Source organism: Dunckerocampus dactyliophorus, chromosome 10 (assembly GCF_027744805.1).
Source record: "Dunckerocampus dactyliophorus isolate RoL2022-P2 chromosome 10, RoL_Ddac_1.1, whole genome shotgun sequence".
NCBI lineage: Eukaryota > Metazoa > Chordata > Actinopteri > Syngnathiformes > Syngnathidae > Dunckerocampus > Dunckerocampus dactyliophorus.
This window is the reverse complement of record NC_072828.1, coordinates 3,656,060-3,676,030: the sequence shown is the minus strand read 5'-3', so window position 1 is coordinate 3,676,030 and position 19,971 is coordinate 3,656,060. Positions and strand designations below refer to the sequence as shown.

At 41.2% G+C, this 19,971-nt stretch overlaps 1 protein-coding gene across 6 annotated transcripts in view; it reads left to right on the top strand.

Annotated features, from left to right (window-relative positions):
• The window catches only part of cc2d2a (coiled-coil and C2 domain containing 2A), a 46,772-nt gene that overhangs the window by 26,081 nt on the left and 720 nt on the right, over window positions 1-19,971 (top strand). Inside the window, exons 21-39 of one of the 6 annotated variants that reach the window (XM_054788590.1) lie at window positions 72-210; window positions 305-508; window positions 2,863-2,955; window positions 3,041-3,132; window positions 5,425-5,439; window positions 8,432-8,599; window positions 8,673-8,730; window positions 8,793-8,902; window positions 10,389-10,485; window positions 10,558-10,656; window positions 12,925-13,104; window positions 14,712-14,726; window positions 14,812-15,015; window positions 15,672-15,761; window positions 17,236-17,349; window positions 17,972-18,106; window positions 18,178-18,300; window positions 18,389-18,447; window positions 19,755-19,932. In XM_054788590.1, the coding sequence (XP_054644565.1) occupies window positions 72-210; window positions 305-508; window positions 2,863-2,955; window positions 3,041-3,132; window positions 5,425-5,439; window positions 8,432-8,599; window positions 8,673-8,730; window positions 8,793-8,902; window positions 10,389-10,485; window positions 10,558-10,656; window positions 12,925-13,104; window positions 14,712-14,726; window positions 14,812-15,015; window positions 15,672-15,761; window positions 17,236-17,349; window positions 17,972-18,106; window positions 18,178-18,300; window positions 18,389-18,447; window positions 19,755-19,932 (2,173 nt within the window). Of the gene's footprint in view, window positions 1-71; window positions 211-304; window positions 509-2,862; window positions 2,956-3,040; window positions 3,133-5,424; window positions 5,440-8,431; window positions 8,600-8,672; window positions 8,731-8,792; window positions 8,903-10,388; window positions 10,486-10,557; window positions 10,657-12,924; window positions 13,105-14,711; window positions 14,727-14,811; window positions 15,016-15,671; window positions 15,762-17,235; window positions 17,430-17,971; window positions 18,107-18,177; window positions 18,301-18,388; window positions 18,448-19,754; window positions 19,933-19,971 lie in introns of those variants that run through there. The other 5 variants (XM_054788592.1, XM_054788591.1, XR_008572590.1 and 2 more) reach the window with 5 other exon arrangements.

Sequence of the window (19,971 nt, the reverse complement as noted above, 5' to 3'; positions counted from 1 at the left end):
CATGCAGATTATTATGCTGGATGTAAAAGAATGCAATAGGTTTGCAGTACTTAATGTATTTTGTGTTTTAGCGGTGTGGGTCATCCCGAAGCTGTCCCCCATATTGGACCATCCGGGCTGTCTGACATGAAGAAAATTGGAGAATGGGCCGCACAGTCTAGGCTGGACCCAAATGATCCTAAAAATGCCTCCATCATGCAGCTGCTCAAGGTGAGCGCCTGAAAGACTCCACTCATCCATGTGATGTGTTTATACCTGTGTTTTGTGTGTGTGTGTGTGTTCACGTGTGGGCGTGTCCATCCAGGTGGCCAGTAGTGGAGAGGTGACTGCTCCCGACTACTTCCGTCTAGAGCAGCTGCAGGAGGAGTTCAACTTTGTGACTGATGAAGATCTGGAGAAGTCCAGGCGGTTTCGTCTCCTTGCCCTCCGGAACCAGGAAGTGCCTGAGTTTCGCAATTACAAGTGTGTCCCTTCCCAGGAGAGAGAGGTCCCCGAGAGAGTGTTCAAGGTATGTGTCTGCTTCCTCCATCTCCCAAACATCAGTGCACCACTCACATTTCGGCAAACATTTGATCATATCTTGTCCAGAGACCATACCATAGAGCACGGGTGTCAAACTCAATTGCACAAGGGGCTAAAACTCAAAGTCTACTTTAGGCTGTGGGCCGAACTGGACATTAGCATGACTTTTTGAGTATTAAGGGAGAAAAAAATCCAAATCTACATGGCCCTGTGTGGAAAAAGTGATAAATCTAGTAACTGGTTGGGCCACACTTAGCAGTTACAACTGCAATCAAGCGTTTGTGATAACTTGCAATGAGTCTCTTACAGCACTGTGGAGGAATTTTGCAGAATTGTTGTCATTCAGTCACATTGGAGGCTTTTCCAGCATGAAGCACCTTTTTAAGGTCATGCCACAGCAGCTCAATAGGATTCAGGTCAGGACTTTAACGAGGCCACTCCATAGTCTTCATTTTGTTTTCCATTCAGAGGTGGACTTGCTGGTGTGTTTTGGATCATTGTCCTGCTGCATTACACAAGTTGCTTTCATCTTGAGGTCACCAACAGATGGCCGGACATTCTCCTTCAGCAGAATTCATGCTTCTATTTATCACAGCAAGTCTTCCAGGCCCTGAAGCAGCAAAACAGCCCCAGACCATCACACTACCACCACCATATTTTACTGTTGGTATGATGTTCTTTTTCTGAAATGCGGCGTTACTTTTACGGCAGATGTGATGGGACCCACACCTTCAACTACTGTCTTGTCAGACCACCGAGTATTTTTCCAACGGTCTTGGGGATCATCAAGATCAAAATTGAGAAGAGCCTTAATGTTGTTTTTGTTCAGCAGTGGTTTTGGTCTTGGAACTCTGCCATGCAGGCCGGTTTTGCCCAGTGTCTTTCTTATGGTGAAGTCATGAACACTGACCTTAACTGAGGCAAGTGAGGCCTGCAGTTTTTTAGGATATTGTTGTGGTGTCTTTTGTGACCTCTTGGATGAGTCATCGCTGCGCTCTTGGGGTGTTTTAGGTTGGCTGGCCACTCCTGGGAAGGTTCACCACTGTTCCATGTTTTGGCCATTTGTGGATAATGGAGTCCCAAAGCTTTAGAAATGGCTTATAACCTTTTCCAGACTGATAGATCTCAATCTCACTCAAGTCATGCTTTAACGGGGGGGCAGTCACTTTTTCACACAGAGCCATTTAGGTTTGGATTTTTTTCTCCCTTAATAATAATGAGTTTCATTTAAAAACTGCATTTTGTGTTCAGTTGTGATGTCATTGACTAATATTTACATTTGTTTGATGATCTGAAACATTTGTGTGACAAACTTGCAAAAAACTAAGAAATCAAGGGGCAAACACTTTTTCATACGACTGTGCATACAATTTGCTAAATATGCACTTTTAAAATGAATAATGGCTTGTATTCAACCACGAAACGGTGATCATTTATTAATAAATTTTTTTAAAAACTCAATATAGTGAGGGAGCGATAATCGAACCACGATATTTCGAGGGACGACTGTATGCTTCTATTCAAGCTACCGTAAAGCACCGTGTATAAACTGCACTTTTTTTCCACTGGTAAGAAGCAAAAAATCGGGGTGCGGTTTATACACGATGACAGGTCTGTGACCAGACGCAGAAATTGACGAGAAGTCCATTTTAGAATAGCCGTCTGTGGGTCAGACAGTTGCTTTGACTTTAGCGCCCTCTGCTGTACAGTTGCTGAAAATGCTTGTGTATGCAACTAACTTATCTGACGGCTGTCTGTATTTTCACACAGTGAAACCATCTCTATATACACTGAAGCTAACCTAAGCTTCCGTAAAAACATTGCAGATGATGTAAAATACAATACAATGTTGGAGTTTATTCAAATTCACAATGAAGCAATGCAATAATAATAGATAATTAATAATTAATAATGCAATAAAAGATTAGAGAAAGAGAAGCAGTGAAAGATAAGATATCAAAACATCTCTGAAAATTGCAAATTTCTTTATTTTGATTTATTATTATTATTATTATTATTAATCTGTGCTTAGCCATAATATTAAAGATCTAGATGCCGAAGTTCAGATTTCTTCTTTATTCTTCTTTTTGAAATTGCTTGGTACCTTTACGCATGTTGATTTGAGATGAAAGAGTTGGCAAGCATTTATGAACTCAAAATTTGCGCTTCAAAATGGGGGTGCGGTTTATACACGGGTGCGGTTTATACACGGTGCTTTACGGTACTCAAAAATTGACTTTCCATATTGTACCGGACATGATAGCATGCTGAAATGTACTGACTTTAGTCAGCTACTGTGGCTTTATTGGTGCTCCCATTGTTTCTCCTCTTTGGTTTCAGGAGTACGAAAAGAGGCTGAAGGATGGAGAGATCATTGACACCAAAGAGTATCTGGATTCACACAGAGCCTTAGTCGCCAAATACCTCCAGATAGTGAGCCTGCCTGACTGATGACAGCACCACTCCTGACCACAAGTTGATGTGTCATTTTTTTTCCCCATCCCTCCCCCCCACACAGATTCGTGAAGCAGTAATCCACAGATTCCTCCTGGCAAGACATCACTACCTCCTGTCGGACTTGGTGGTAGAGGAGGAGATGCCAAGCATTGGGTAACCACCAACCACAGTGTCACCTCACATGCTTCTTGTGTTTCATGCATGCTGCATGTGTTGCCAGTGTTGCCAGGTCTCGCCAGACAAACAAGCAGCCAGCTCTACCAAAACCAGCCCAACAGGCAAAATATATACTGTGCATTTATTATTGCATGATGCACACACAACTGCAAAATTCAAAAAAACAAACACAGTTAACGTTAAAAAAAAACTTTGAATAGTTTTTATTAGCGATGCACGGTATCTTTTTTTTTTTCTTTCTTTCAAACAGATAGCGATAAGTTTGTGCTTCTCAAGGCCGATATGGTACCGATAACTTTTTTTATATCTACATTTTAAGTTTTGATTTAACTGTAGTTTGTGCACACAGAAGAACTGGCACAAATTTTGATTTGACCAACTGTACCTGTTGATTGCAACTATCACATCACTACTATCAGGAGAACCAGAGTATAGCGCGAGGGAGCCACCTGCGGTGGGCCAGCAAGGTGCACTGTATTCGGGCACATGGTCCGAGCAGCCGGTGTGACGCCACCGAGGTCTCTGGCAAACCTTTTGCACTTTTGAAACACAGCTGCGCTGGCGTTTCAGGTTGCTGCTAAGGTTTTTTGTGTGCTCTGTGTTTTTTTTTTTTTTTTGACATCACAGGCAAGAGAAAAAAAGAAGCGCTTTATTTGCTCACCCACACCGTACGGGTAATCACACCACATTGGAGCGTTTTTTACTGTTATCGGACTTCTCGGTATGACGTCATAATTCCCTCAAATCGACCCGATAATTATTGTGCGCCCCTACCTAACACACTGGCGTTTTGCTGTCACTTGTGGAGAGCTGGGAGAAAACCACACTGACAGAAAAGCAAGCCCAAATAAGCAACTGCATGTTCAAAAACAAGCACAGAAAAATCACACACAAGCCACTACTCGGGAATTTTCCATGCGACTTTAGAAGAAAAAGAAGCCCAAAGTGTGCCTTTGAATATTCTCATTCATCCAGGTCATTGTATTCTCAGGGCGTTGAATGGAAGACGTTTGGCCTCTCATCTGAGCAGGCTTCATCAGGTCATGCTCAAAGACACGCACCATTCAGACTAGATAGGACAGCTGTAGCCTGAGTACTTGGTGCAAGATCCAATCTATTTATCTTCTAAAGAAGGAGGCAGGTCCGGACAGGCATGGTTTGGCTCTTTTTTGGTGTCAAATGACGATCGTTAGGATACAGTTGAGTGGGACCTCTGCCAGCCAATGAATGATAGTCGTTTGGGTGGTATCACCTTTGTTAGCATCCCATTCAGTGATGATGGTTATGGACCCACCTGAAACCAAGGTGGCCATGCCTTGTTTATTTCTTAGAGGCTAAACTGACTCAGTCTTTTAGGAAGGGATGAAACGACAGCATTGTATGTGGGAGAAAGGTGGTGCCGCAGACCTCCCCCTCTCTTCCAAGATGGCTTCTCAGCCTTAACGTACGTGGCTTCCCTCCGTCCACTCCTCTTTCAAACCATCAGTCTTCTCTGTTCAGAATGTGTGCATTTTTGTCCTCAAACGAGTGCTCTTTCTCTTTGAGGTGCAGGTAGACCACAGAATCTTCAGCCAGAATCGTTAGGCGGGCAGAGACAACCCCCCCCCCCCCCAACACCACCACCCCCACCCCCCCGCTTACCCCCCCTTGTATACTAACGATCGTCATTTGACACCGCCAAACAGCCAAACCTGAGTGGACCTGCCTCCTGCTTTAGAGGATAAATAGATTGGATCTCGCACCGAGCTCTCGCGACTAGAGCTGTCCTATCTAGTCCATTCAGTGTCCTGAGAAGCCCAAAGTGGCTTGCAATAAGCGGAGCTGGCAACACTGGTGTTCACCATCACTGACTACTGGCCTTGTGGAGAAAGCACTAATGACTCGTTTCTGTCTTGTATTTGTGCATGTTTCTTCCAAAAACACACACAAAACTAACAAAAGGAGAGCAAATTTACTAAGAGGGCCTGATCGGCATCTTCGAGTTGAAAGGGAAAGGTTAGATTACCATGAGCTGTGGAGTCAGTGGCCAGTCAAAATGAATGACAGGGCGGAAATAAAAAACAGGCTGATGTAAGTATGATGTGCTTGGTCTCATGGATCTTTACGCTCTCTACTCTGGAACCGTTCAAGGCACCGTTCAAGCACTTCTCCTAAATACTGTACACTCAAAATTGTTGTTTTTTTTCTTGAACCCTAGCTAGTGTCTTTTTTTCATCTTTTCTGTTGCATTTATCTCTTATCCTTTCTTCTGCTATGCATGTTTAACAGTGGTGCTGGTCCAGGGTACGTTGACTTCTTTCTTTTCCATTTTCCCCTCCTAGCTTGAAACCCACAACCCAGCCCAGTAGATATTGTGTAGTCGTCAGTCCTGCCAGGAAACAAATGGCTCACAATACGCTGCACATTCTTTAGCTTTACTTTTACCCATATTTCTATTCATGTCCATCAATGTCTCTTAGTAGCCCAATGTCCTCCTTTTAGTCCTCATCGACCTATTTCAGAGTAATAAGTATTTATTTTGAATGATATCAAAGCCAAGATGGCCAAGCTAAAATTAAGTGAAAGGACAGGACAGCACACGTTTCTATTCGGTGCTCGAGCAGTCACGATTTTCACAGTCTTCCTCTAATGCAGGGGTGTCCAAACCTTTTCCAGCAAGGGCCACAAACAGAGAAATGAAAGGATGCAACTTTGCCACTTTTTATTTTGACTATTCAAGAGTTTTATTGTCATATGCACAGTAAATCAGGTAGTTCTGCTATGCAATGAAATTCTTGTTCTGTTCATTCTCCCAGAAAAAGAAAGAAAACATAAGAAAAAGAATAAGAACATAAGAAACATAAATACCAACAAATTAAGCAACAACAACATAAGAGACATGAATACAAATAAATAAATAATAAAGTGCTACGAGTGTGTGCGTGTGTTGCGTGCGGCGTGTGTGAGTGCTTCGTTGAGAAGCCTGATGGCCTGTGGGTAAAAGCTGTTTGCCAGCCTTGTGGTCCTGGACTTCAAACTCTGTACAACACGTGATAGGAAGGCACTCCAGCGGGTGATCAAGACCTCACAGAACATTGTTGGGGCAGCCCTCCCCTCACTGCAAGACATTTATAAAACTAGAGTCCTACGAAGAACACACAACCTCATCAAGGACAGCACACATCCACAACACTCATTATTCACACTCCTACCGTCAGGCAGACGCTACAGGAGTTTGAAGTCCAGGACCACAAGGCTGGCAAACAGCTTTTACCCACAGGCCATCAGGCTTCTCAACGAAGCACTCACACACGCCGCACGCAACACACGCACACACTCATAGCACTTTATTTATTTATTTGTATTATTTATTTGTATTAATGTCTCTTCTGTTGTTGTTGCTTAATTTATTGGTATTTATGTTTCTTCTGTTCTTATTCTTTATCTTGTGTTTTTCTTTCTGTCTTTTTTGGGAGAATGAACAGAACAAGAATTTCATTGCATAGCAGAACCACCAGTTTTACTGTGCATATGACAATAAAACTCTTGAATCTTGAATCTTGAATATCTGGACTTTTTATAGTCCTCAGCGGTGCCCATGACAAATGCAGACGAACGAGCACGTAGCCTAGCATATGATTGACAAAATCATATGCTAGGCTACGTGCTTCGTGCTCGAAGTTATATATATTGCAAGAAAAAAAAACTGCATCTCAGCTTTGTCATAAAGGTCAAAAAGCCAATTATTAATATCAACTTTACTGTTTTGTCACATTTTTGCTGCTGTTGTTTTATTTTCCAAACTTCAACTTTCTTCTTAAATAATCTCCATGAATTTCCTTGTTGCAATATTATGACTTTTTTCCCCCAACTTAGTTTTTCCGACTTTATTTTGTTTTGTTTTTCATAATATCACAACTTTTGAAATATCACATTTAAAATCTGTGCTAATAAAACACATAATTGTATTTGTTTAAAATTGTGACTTTATTTTCTTGTTAGAGTACGACTTTTTTCTCAGTATTTTGACTTTATTCTTGTAAAAAGATTGTTTTTTAAATTTTAAGTTCTACTCTTTTTTTTTTTTAATTTTCTAACTTTCTTCTTGTAAATTTTCTACTCGCAATTTTGTCTTTATTCCCACAATATTTTGACTTTATTCTCATATTCTAACTTTTTCCACAACCTGACTTTCCAAAAATGATAACTTTGTTTTGTTTGTTTCTCATAAAATTATAATTTCAAAAAATTACATCTTTTTTTCTTTACTTCTTTACCTTTTTAACTTTACTAAAGCTACTAAAAATCTTGTAAAATGTGACTCTTTTCTCTTAATGTTTTGACTTTATTCTCGTAAATAGAGAGTTGTTTTTTACATTTCTGCTTTTTTTTCTAACTTTCTTGTAAATTTTCTGCTCGTCATTATGACTTTATTCCCACAATATTTTGACTTTATTGTCATATTCTAACTTTTTCCACAACCTAACTTTCCAAAAATGTTAACTTTGTTTGTTTCTCATAATATTATAACTTTTTTTTTAATTATGCCGTTTTTCTTTAACATTTCAACTTTACTGAAGTTATGAAAGTTATGAAAAGTGCAAGTGATTACAACTTTTTTCTCTTAATATTTTGACTTTATTCTCGTAAAAAGATTTAGTTTTTTTTGACTAACTCAACTTTTTTTTTCCACAACCTAATTCTCCTTTATTTATTTCTCTTTTTCTTTAACATTTATTTCTCTTTTTCTTTAACATTTAAACTTAAGTAAAGTTATGAGAATTAAGTTAAGTTATTCTTGTAAAAATGTGACATTTTCTCGTTACAACTTCTTTCTCTTGTAAAAATAATTTTTTCTCGTTACATTTTAACTTTTTTCTCTTAATATTTTGACTTTATTCTTGTAAAATTACAGCATATTTTTGCTTTTCTTGTCCAATGTTATTTTTAGAATGTGCTGTGGGCCAATAAAAAAAAACAGCCACAAATGACCCCCGAGCCGCACTTTGGACGCCACTGCTCTAATGTGTTTTTGTTTAAACTGAGGCATTTTTGTCCTTATACTAAAGCAGTGATCTTGTTTAATTTTTAGAATATTTAGCGAAGCAAAGACGTGCTCAGCTCAGGCCAAGTGACAAGTCAGTAGACGTTTCTATTCTATTCTTGATCTTGGCTGCATTATGTTGGTTCCTGGCGGGACTGAGTTGCGTTGTCACATAAATTGTCTATGACTTGTGAGGACTATCTGCCATTGACTCCCATGAGTGCTGACTAAATGTTTGTGGGGTCAAACCAGGATTCTTGGGCTCAACCTCTTCCACCTGGCTGAGCCTAAGCGTCCGCTCAAGCCTCAACGGAAGGAGAGGAAGAAGGTGACTGCGCAGAATCTTTCTGACGGCGACATCAAACTGCTGGTCAACATCTTGCGAGCCTACGACATCCCCGTGCGTCGGCCTCCGAGCAGGTGCGCGTAAGCCGGCGCTCGGCGCCACCCAGTGTTGTTTTTAATAAGCGTATTGTTTGTGATCTTTCCTCAGCAAAGCGGTCCAGACGTCGCAGGGCGCCATCCAGGCCAGCGACTGGCTTGTCAGCCAGGTAGGACTCGCACTTGCATCATGTGAGGAAGTCAACATGGTGTTTGTTGTGGTGTGATGCAGGTCCAGGTGAGGCCATTTGTGGAGGTCTCCTTCCAGCGCAGCGTCTTCCAAACAACCACAGCTGATGGACCGAACCCCTGCTGGAACGAGGAGCTGCAGCTGCCTTTTAGGTGGGCGTGGCTGTCACTCCAGCTCAACTTGTAGGCCGCAGCTTCTTTGACGGGGATCTGTAGTGTGTTTTCTTTCTTTTTTAGATTTAATATATGTTCTATATATTTTTTTAACATATATTATATAATAAAAAACTAGAAAAATCAGCAGTCATTTTACAAGAAAAACATCATGTTATGAATCACGTCATTTTAGTAGCATAAACTTGAAGATTTTTTTTAATTACTGTATAAGAAACCAACAAAACAACGAATAAAGTTGTAATTTTTGGTAAATTAGGTTACTGCAAAAATTATAATATTGCACGAATAAAGTCAAAATATGGCAATCAAGTCAAAATTACAAGAAGAAAATTTACAAGAAAGTTGAAATAGTTGGAAAGTAAAAGAAAAAGTGTTTGAATTCTGATTTAATTAAAAAAAAACCTGAACAAATGGGAAAAAACAGCTGTGATTGTACAGGAATAAAGGCAAAATATTAAGAGAAAAAAGTTATAATGTAACGAGAAAAAGTCATTTTTACGAGAATAAATTCGTAACGTTATGAGGGGGAAAAAAAATTTATTTTAGCAGCACAGAGTTGAAATATGAAAGAAAATGATGTCATTATTTAAAAGTCGGAATATTACGAGAATCAAAATAAAATAAAGTTGTCATTTCTGGAAAATTAGGTTGGGGGGGAAGTTATAATATGGGAATAAAGTCATTTTACAAAAAGAAAATTGACAAAGATTATTTAAAAAGAAAGCAAAAATGATAATTGCACCATTCTAACTCACACACACACACACACACACACACACACACACACACACACACACGAATATACTTGGGAAGCACTTAGGCACCAAAAACAATGTATTTGATCTTCTCAGATGGCTAAGATAAGAACTTTATTGATCCCATTGAGTAGTTTTAATGCAATAAAATAAGAATATAAAATAAGATGAAAGTTATCAATCAAAATAACAATCAGGAAATTCATGTATTTTAAACAATACCCCTTGAACTAAAAATAAATAAAATCTTTCCAAAAATAACAATAATCAAGGGACAAGCAACACAGATGTATTGTTATATAAAATATGTAATTCATTAATAATCTACTCGTAACTTTTGACATAAAAATATGTGATGTTACATCGGTATCAGTTGATATCGGAATCGGAAATTGAGAGTAAAAATCACTTTTTATGATTTTATTTTTATGCATGAATGCTTGTTGTTTTATTTTGATGTTAAATATGATTGCATGACTTCTTTTTATTTTAGACATAACGTGACTTTTATCTTTATGCCTGAAAGCATGACTTTTTGCAATTTCAATTTTATCCACGATCGCTTGGCGTTTTATGATTTTACATTTGTACGTGAATGTGTGACTTTTTTTTCCCCCCCCATACATGAACAATGACTTTTTATGATGGACTTTTTCTGCCTGAATGCATGACTTGTTGTGATTTTTGCGGGCGCTGTTCCACGTCAGTGCACCAAACGGGGACTACAGCATCGCCAGCTTGCAGTCGGTGAAAGATGAAGTCTTTATCAACATCTTTGATGAGGTGCTTCATGAAATTGGAGTGGTGAGTTGTTTGCGTCTTCTGGCTCAATAATTGTTCTTTTCTTTGGTGATCATCTCATCTTCTCCTACGCAGGGCGACAAAGAAAAAGGCAAATCGGTTCACACGCGCGTTGAGAAGCACTGGTTGGGTTCTGTCAAGATTCCTTTCAGCACCATCTACTCCCAGTCCAGGGTGAGAGGACTCTGACTCTTCTTCCATCTAAGAATAAACAAAAAGAAAATACAACAATTTAGCTAGGCTAAATAGTAGGAAAGCTACTGTGCTTTAAATGATGTAAGATTCATGTCGACATTAACAAATGTAACCGTTGAATCGTATCGAATTGAATCGAATCGTTCTGGTTTTAAAACACATCGTTTTTGAATCGTCGTCTTAGCCCGTGTACGGTATCTAGATGCGTATGGAATCGTCTACCGCCTTGGTTCCCAAAGTGGGGTACGCAGATTGCTGTAGGGCAGGGATGGGCAGACTGCGGCCGGCGGGCCACATGGCGGCCGCCAAGCTTCTTAATCGAGCCCAAATTCCTTTTTTTTTTTTTTTTTTTTTTTTTTTTTTTTTTTTTTTTATACATTTAACATGGAAAGTGTAGCGGACACCATGACTTGCAGTGCTACTGTGGCCAAAATAGTCACATGCAATCTGTAGCTTGTAGAAAAAAAGCCACCCAAACACAACACGTCAAGTCACATGACGCACAAAGTAACCTGCCCACTGCACCTTGTGGGCATACAAACAAATATCTACGTGCAACACCCAAGGAGGAGTTTACATCCTCTTGATATCTAACGTGTTAGTGTTCACAATACAGTTTGAAGTTTAGCGCTTAGTTGTTGATTCATGTGACGTGTTAACCTGCTGTGGATGTGGTGTTTTGGCTTTATTGCACCGTGAGCAAGTGCCTTGTTCAGTTTGATGCCGCCTTTTATAGATGGGCCCCTGCGCCAAATTTTTTTCCCAATGCGGCCCGTGAGTCAAAAGGTTTGCCCACCCCTGCTGTGGGCGGTGCTTGGATAAATATTAAAAAGCAACTTGACTACATTAGTGCTGAACACTGAGATTTATGTAGCGTGCTTGAACGCCTCATGTGAACAGCCACAGCAGGCAAGTAGTGCAGCGCAGAAGGAAGGTGACAGCATGACGTTGTTCATTGTTGGGTGCGTTAGATGAACAAATAGGCACATTTGATGATGACGTGGTGCATGAAAGTGTTCAGCCATGAAGATTTTCCAAGATCATCGATATGGTGTGCTTCTTACGCGGTGCTGGGACTAATCAGTGTGTTTTCTCAGCTTTATGACACGTTTGCTTGTTGACTGGATGCACTGACGATGTTTGAAATCCCCCGATTTTGCACGTGTAAGTATTTATGCTTTCACGATTAATGCGTCTTCTTTGGGTGTTGCAGCCACTTTGTTCGGCGGTCCTTGAACACACCATGTGTGACGCAGATTGAGACTTATGTGTATGACTTTCACCGACGCTGCACAGACAGACGTGTATCCTCTATTCTTCCTTTCACCTTTCACCAGCGCTGTGCGTAAATACACGCAGGTGAGCTTTAATCATGCTAGCTCTGTGCTGCTGTGAACTTTCTCTCGGGGCGTAATCTCATGCTATATACGCTCATGTGTCCATTTGGCTCAGTAATAAGCCTCGTATTGAATTCATTCCCTTATTGATTTCTGTTCATTATGCGCCTTTGTTTGCATACTTAAAATGATTAGGTTGCATTGCACTGACTGTTTCCATGTTGCTGCAAAGCAAAGCACAGCCAACGAGCATAAAAATCACAGTTCACCACATCCTGCTGTAAATAAATCCACCAAACAGAAGACAAACCTGCAGGAGATGTCGTACACCTGGAAAACCCTCTCCATGTGTGCTGTTGAAAAGCAAGACTCGTGATTTTTTTAATATAATGTCATAATATATCATGTATTTAATAATACATCAATATTTCATTGTGTAGTTTGTTTTTTAATTGCGCAGGAGTAGGGGGAACGTGACTTCCAGTCTGATGTCTGAACGGGTACGTGACCGTGTGATACACGTGGCCGCTGCCTCGTCGTCATGGTTCAATCACACAATTCGTGAGCAGAGCGGTACAAGTGTAAAAAGAAGTCAAGCACAATAAAACACTACGTCTTTGCTTCAATGACAGCAAGGTGACCTGTGCAGGAGATGCTTCTCTCATTTCGTTTCTTTTAACCCGCTTACAAGTGTAAAAAGAAGTGAGCCACCATGATGACCTCGCTGCCTATGCATTGTTTCGTCAAACTTTGCACAACTTGATGGAGGTATTTCCTGGAGAACATCAGCCTCGTTCAACTTGAGAGCTTTTCCTACCACCAGTTAACCTCTGCTCTGTATGGAGTGTAACTGCCAAGTGTCCTGTATGGATTCAGTATGTTTCTGCTGTGGAAATGTGTGTGCGCGCAGATTGATGGAACCTTCAAGGTGAACACGCCCGCCGTGTTGCTAGGCTACAGCAAGGAGCACAGCCATGGCAACAATGGCGCCTATGACACGACTATGCAGAGCCTCTGCGAGGGCGCCTTCATCACGCTCTTCATCACCATCGAGCCCCAGCTGGTACCTGGAGAGTCCATCAGGGAGAAGGTCTGCTAGCATGCGCCCGCTTCTGAGATGCATGCCACGAAGCTCATCCCTTTTCTCTTTGCATGTTTGGTCTTTCACCGCAAGGGACCGTCCGTACAACCTCTCAACGTCCAGCGTTGCAGTAAATAAGTGTCACACGTCCGCAGTACTTATTGTATTGCAAGTGTGTTAGCCACCTTGCTGGAAGGCAGACACAAAGTGCTTTTACCAAGTCCTACTCTGCGTGTGCGTGTGCAGCTTTAATGCTAATTAGCTGCCTTTCTGTCTCCAAGTAGCGCTGTTGTGTGCTTGATGTACTTTTGACATATCCACTGTGAGTGCGTACTTGTCCGATATCGATACGCCAGGGGTGTCCAAACCTTTTCCAGCGAGGGCCACATAGTGAAACATGAAAGCTTTTGATATTTTGGACATATTTTGTATATTTTGTACGGTATATATTTCAAGAAAAAACTCACATCTCAGCTTTGTCCTGTAGGTGAAAAAGACCATTACTGTCAATTTGCTCCTTTTTCCCCCAACATACTAGACCCAGCCTTCTTGGCGTCCATCAGAGGGATGTTGGAGAGCACCCCAGCTGGTGACTCCGTAGTTCTACCAGGAGACCCATGTGGGCAATGACAGTGTGACCTGGAGGGGCGTGATTGGGAGAAACGGCCTCCTCGACCACAGTTTGTCCATCACAAACGCCATGTTCCAACATAAGGATGTCCACAAGTGCACATGGCACCAGGACACGCTAGGCCACGGGTCCTATGATCGACTTTGTCGTCGTGTCATCAGACCTGCGTCCGCATGTTCTGCACTCGCGGGTGCAGAGAGGGGCTGATCTGTCAACTGATCACCACCTGGCGATGAGTGGGATTAGATGGCGGGGGGGATGCCGGGCAGACCCAAACGTGTAGTGAGGGTGTGCTGGGAACGTCTGGCAGAGTCTCCCGTTCGTCGAGTCTTCAACTCTCTTAATATTTCAACTTTATGCTACTTTGTGCTACTTTCCTCATAATATTACAATGTTTTTCTAGTAAAATGATGACTTTTTTTCTTAATATTTTAACTTTTTTCTTGTAAAATGCAGATTTTTCCAGCTTTTGGATTTTTTTGTTAAGTTATATTTTAAGAATGTGCCACGGGCTACACTTTGGACACCCCGGGGCATACAGCATAGTAGCATGAAGGAGTTAGCAACGCTAGCATAGCAGTGTGACGCTACAGTGCTAACATTACATTTTAGCATCATGCTAGGTTAGCGCATTTGCTGAAGATCAAGCGCAGGGTGAATGGCACAGCTTCCATGGCCGCAGCTGACAGAGCTTTCATTTAAGATGTGTAGCAAAGCCTGTTTGTGTGTTTTTAACAAAGTGGTGGGCGTGTAGACGGTGGGACGGGGCGGGGTGGGGCGGGTCATGTCCATGAGGAAGGGGGTTTGATGAAAAGACGCAGGTTGAAAAGTTGAGCCAAGACGTGAGGGAGACTGTGAAGATGTAAACTGCAGCAACATGATGGAAAGGTTGAAGACGCTCCCTTGCTGTGAAAGCTCTTTCTTAAAGGGGCATCTCCATTGTGGCGTCATTCATTGTGTCCTTTGCTTCCTGTGCGTGTTGTAGATAAAGGAACTCAAGGTAACCAACACACGCATGCATTGTCCCAGCCTGGAACACCCCCTGCTGTGCTGTGCTACACCTTGCTACATTTACCTGTCTGCAGTTTGACAGCCAGGAGGACGAGCGTCTGCTGCAGGCCTCGGAGAAGTTCGAGAGGTTGGCCGCCAGCGACTTTCCGGGCCGACCGTGCACGACCACAGTCATCAACCTCAACGGGAAGACGGTGTTCATCACCAGGTACCTTCGCCCCCTCAACCCCCCGCAGGAAATACTGGACGCCTTCCCCGACAACCCCCAGGAAGCTACGGTGAGTGTGGGCAATGTAGCGTGGTCATGTGACGCTCCTCTTCTACAGCTGCGTCACGCACATGGGACTTTTCAGTGCTATTTCATTTTTATGCATTAGCACCTGACTCTTCTTTATTTTGGACATGAGCCCATTAGTTTTTATTCTTAGAACGCATGACTCTTTATTCTTTTACTTTATACATTAACATGATTTTAGTTTTTATTTTTGGACATCAGCACATGACAATTTCATTTTTATGCACGAACACGGGACTTTTTATGGTAACATTTTTATACAGTAGCACGTGGATTTTATTTTTATGCCTTAACATGTGACTTTCATCTTATTTTATTTCTATACATTCTTTTACATTTTATTATTTGATTTTTACACAATAATATGTTATTCTACATTTTATTTTACTACATACACCTTTTTCTTATTTTAGCATTTTATTATTATTAACTTGTGACTTTTTAGTATTTTATTTTTTTGCATTAACTTGTGACTTTTTATTATTGTATTATTTTATTTTGACTTATGTTATTATTTTATTTTGATGGGCACATGACTTCATATTCATCAACGCATGCCTTTTTATGATCTTATTTATTTATTTTATTTCATATGATTAGATTTATTGATTTGAACGTGTGTACGACTTTTTTACGCAGGCTCAGATCGCCCGCTTTGTGTCGCTTATCCCCTCTCTGCCAGACAGAGTTTCCTTTGCGGGTATTTGTGACCTGTGGAGCACCTGTGATGTAAGTACTACCACCCCATGTACCTGTCATGGACGGTGGTGTCTAAAGGTGTTTGCCCCCTTCCTGATTTCGGACGTTCTTGCATGTTTGTCACACTTAAATGTTTCAGATGAACAAACAAATGTAAATATTAGTCAATGACAACACAACTCAACACAAAATGCTGTTTTTAAATGAACCTTTTTATTATTAACGGAGAAAAAAAAATCCAAACTTAAATGGCCCTGTGTGAAAAAAGTGATTATATGAGATCTATCAGTGTGGAAAAGGTTCTAAAGCCATTACTAAAGCTTTGGGACTCCAGCCAACCACAGTGAGAGCCATTATCCACAAATGGTGAAAACATGGAACAGTGGTGAACCTTCCCAGGAGTGGCCGGCCAACCAAAATCATCCCAAGAGCACGGCAACAACTCATCCAAGAGGTCGCAAAAGACCCCACAACAACATCCAAAGAACTGCAGGCCTCACTTGCCTCAGTTAAGGTCAGAGTTCATGACTCCACCATAAGAAAGACACTGGGCAAAAACGGCCTGCATGGCAGAGTTCCAAGACCAAAACCACTGCTGAACAAAAACAACATAAAGGCCAGAAAACATCTTGATGATCCCCAAGACCTTTGGGAAAATACTCTGTGGTCTGACGAGACAAGAGTTGAACTTTTTGGAAGGTGTGTGTCCCATTACATCTGGCGTAAAAACAACAGCGCAGAACAAGAACATGATAGCAACAGTAAAATGTGGTGGTGGTAGTGTGATGGTCTTCAGGACCTGGAAGACTTGCTGTGATAAATGGAAGCATGAATTGTGCTGAAGGAGAATGTTGGTGACCTCAAGCTGAAAGCAACTTGGGTTCTGCAGCAGGACAATGATCCAAAACACACCAGCAAGTCCACCTCTGAATGGATGAAGACTTTGGAGTGGTCTAGTCCAAGTCCCGACCTGAATCCTATTGAGATGCTGTGGCATGACCTTGAAAAGGCGCTTCATGCTGGAAAAGCCTCCAATGTGGCTGAATGACAACAATTCTGCAAAGATGACCCAAGTTATTATCTTTAGGGGGCCATCACTTTTTCACACAGGGACATGTAGCTTTGGATTTTTTTTCTCCTTTAATAGTAAAAAGTTTCATTTAAAAAGTGCATTTTGTGTTGAGTTGTGTTGTCATTGACTAATATTTACATTTGTTTGATGACCTGAAACATTTAAATGTGAAAAACATGGGGAAAAACAATAAATCAGGGAGGGGGCAAACACTTTTTCACACCACGGTACACAATAAACAACACACTTAATTTATTCCTAGCATTTTTTCTTAAACAGGATCCCATTTAGAATAAATAAAACTCAAAAAATAAATAAAATTTTAAGTAACTTGCTACAATTCAGCAACATCATATAAGAATGTTATGTTTATTTGTATTTTATTTTTGAATTCAATGTTGTTGTTTTTTATTTGATTTGATTATTTTTCAGCAATTCCTGACGTTGCTGGCGGGCGATGAGGAGGAGCACGCAGTCTTGCTGTGCAACTACTTCCTGTACCTGGGCAAGAAGGCGTGGCTGATCGTGGGCACGGCCATACCGGAGGTCATCCATTATGATTACATTTCTTGTCATTTGTCGTCGTATGGCTTGTCACTCAACGCTGTCCTCGGCTTTCTTCAAAGGTGCTGAGACATCCAAAGAGTTTCTATTCTTCCTCACTTCATTTCATTTCAAACACGTCATTTCAAATGAAGCCCATTCACATTTGCATACCGCTTTAAGCCGTAAAATTGGGAGGTCTCGCACCCTCGTCTCGGTACTGTCCGTCGCCTTTCGCTTTTGTGCGTTCCATGTGTTTGTTACGTTGTGTATCTCTCTCAGCGCAACAAACACTGGTTGCTGCGGCATGACCTTGAAAAGGCGCTTCATGCTGGAAAAGCCTCCAATGTGGCCGAATGACAACAATTCTGCAAAATTCCTTCAAAAACAACAACTGCATTTTGTGTTGAGTTGTGTTGTCATTGACTGATATTTACATTTGTTTGATGAGCTGAAACATTTAAGTGTGACAAACATGCAAAAAGAAATCAGGAAGGGGGCAACACTTTTCCACACCCGCTGCATGTCAAGACTGTCCTTCATTCAACCACGTCTCTTGCTTAGGCTGCCATGTTTGTATTATGGGCACAAGAAGAATGTCCTCATTGTGTGTTTTGTGTCCCAGGGCCCCACCGCCTACGTGCTGACGCTGGAGCAAGGCCGCTACCTGATCTGGAACCCCAGCAGCGGTCAGTACTACGGCCAGTACGACACCTTCTGCCCCCTGCAGGCCGTCGGCTGCCTGGTCAACGCTGACAACGTATGTACGGACAGGCGCGCTGCGACTGTGAATGCATGATGTACACGTACTTAGCTTGAAGACGTCTCCAGGTGTGGTTCAACATGCAAGAGCACGTCTCCCCCATGAGGATCAGCTTCGACGTCACCAGAAGCAAATGGTGGAAGCCGTTTTTCACCCGCTCCTTCCCCCACCCTGGAATCTGCAGTGTGCAGGTGACACTACTCCCGTCTTCTGTACTCTGATGTCATTGTCTTGGATGCTAACGTGTGTGTGTGTGTTTGTGTGTGTGTGTGTGTGCAGCCAGAGGAGCTGGCGTACAGGCGCTCTGATAAAGCAACTGCAGTACAACTTCAGGACAGGTGAGGAAAAGTCTGGAATGGTCCTTGAAAGTCCTTGACTTTCATTTCTTCTGCCTCTGCTGTCAAACGACTCTTTGTAGCCTCAATGCGTCTCTTGCCGTGTGAAAATCATCATTTCTGGTTTTACATTTGAACGACGACGTCCGTTTCCATTTTTATGATTATATACGTCTATCCGATGCCAGGGGGTGTCCAAAGTGCGGCCCGGGGGCCATTTGCAGCCTGCAGCAGAGTCTAAAAATGTAATTGAGCAAGGAAGCTTAAAAACAAGAGCAGCAAACATGAGAAAATCAAGCAAAAGTCTAAATATTTAGAAAAGAGTTGTAGTCTAGCAAGGGGAAAAAAAGCCATCATTTTGCAAGAATAAAGTAGGAGGAAAAATGGCATTTTAGTAGCATGAAGTTGAAATATTCAAGAAAAAAGTTTTTTTTTTTTTTTTAATTAAAAAACAATGAATAATGAAATGAATTTGGAAACTTAGGTTGGAGGGAAATTTGTAACACAGGAATAAAGTCCAAATATTAGGAGAAGAAAATGTACAAGAAGAAATTTGAAATATTTTGAAAATTATACCAAAAAAATCAAGCATAGTAATTTTACCAGAGTAAAGTCAAAATATTAAGAGGAAAAAAAAGTTTTCTAATGAGAGAAGAGTTGCAATTTTATGAGAATAAACTTCTAAAATTTTTGTAACAATGTTGAAATAAAGAAAATACATTATTGTTTTAAAAGATTTAAAGAGAAAATTTACAAGAGGAAAGCTGAAGTGAAATAGTTGAAAAATTAAAAAAAACAAAAACAGCAGAAATGGAAAAAACTGCTGTAATTTTACAGGAGAAAAGTCCAAATATTAAGAAAAAATGTCAGAATCGGATGAATAAGAGCAACTTGAGCTGCATACAGTATAGCTTCCTAGCATATCTCTACGTGCTGGTTTACACCCCTGGTCTATCGCATCACAAAGTGGGGAGCGTTCTGTTAATCTGCTATTTACTGGTGATTACAATGAATCCAAAATATTCAAAAACACACATTAAGCATTAAAAAGGAGTTCTTTGTTGAACAACACATGAATAATGAACACGCAATGAAGTACATACAGGATATAAACGCTTCTTCACTTAGTAAATGATGATGCATCAACATTTCTGTTGCACTTTTTTAGGTGCTCAATAGAAATTTTTTTTTTTAATGTTTTCTATTATAAGTTTATTTTTATTTTTATTTTTTTACTTTGCATGACTTTAGTCTTGAACACAGAAGTTGAGACAGAGATTCTTGTCAACACCCCTCTGGTCTCCACGCAGGATCGAGAAGACGCTGAGGGACAAGCTCATGGCGTGGCGCCCCCATCGACCCACCCGCTGGAACCGCTACTGCACCACCGCACTCAAACAGTTCCTTCCCAAACTGGAGCTGGGCGGTGGGCGCGAGGCAGGCGAGGGCCACCGCCACGAGCTGCAGAGCCTGCTTGGAGACAACAGGGTGAGCCGTCACCACGGTAACGACAAGCGTCTTCCGCAG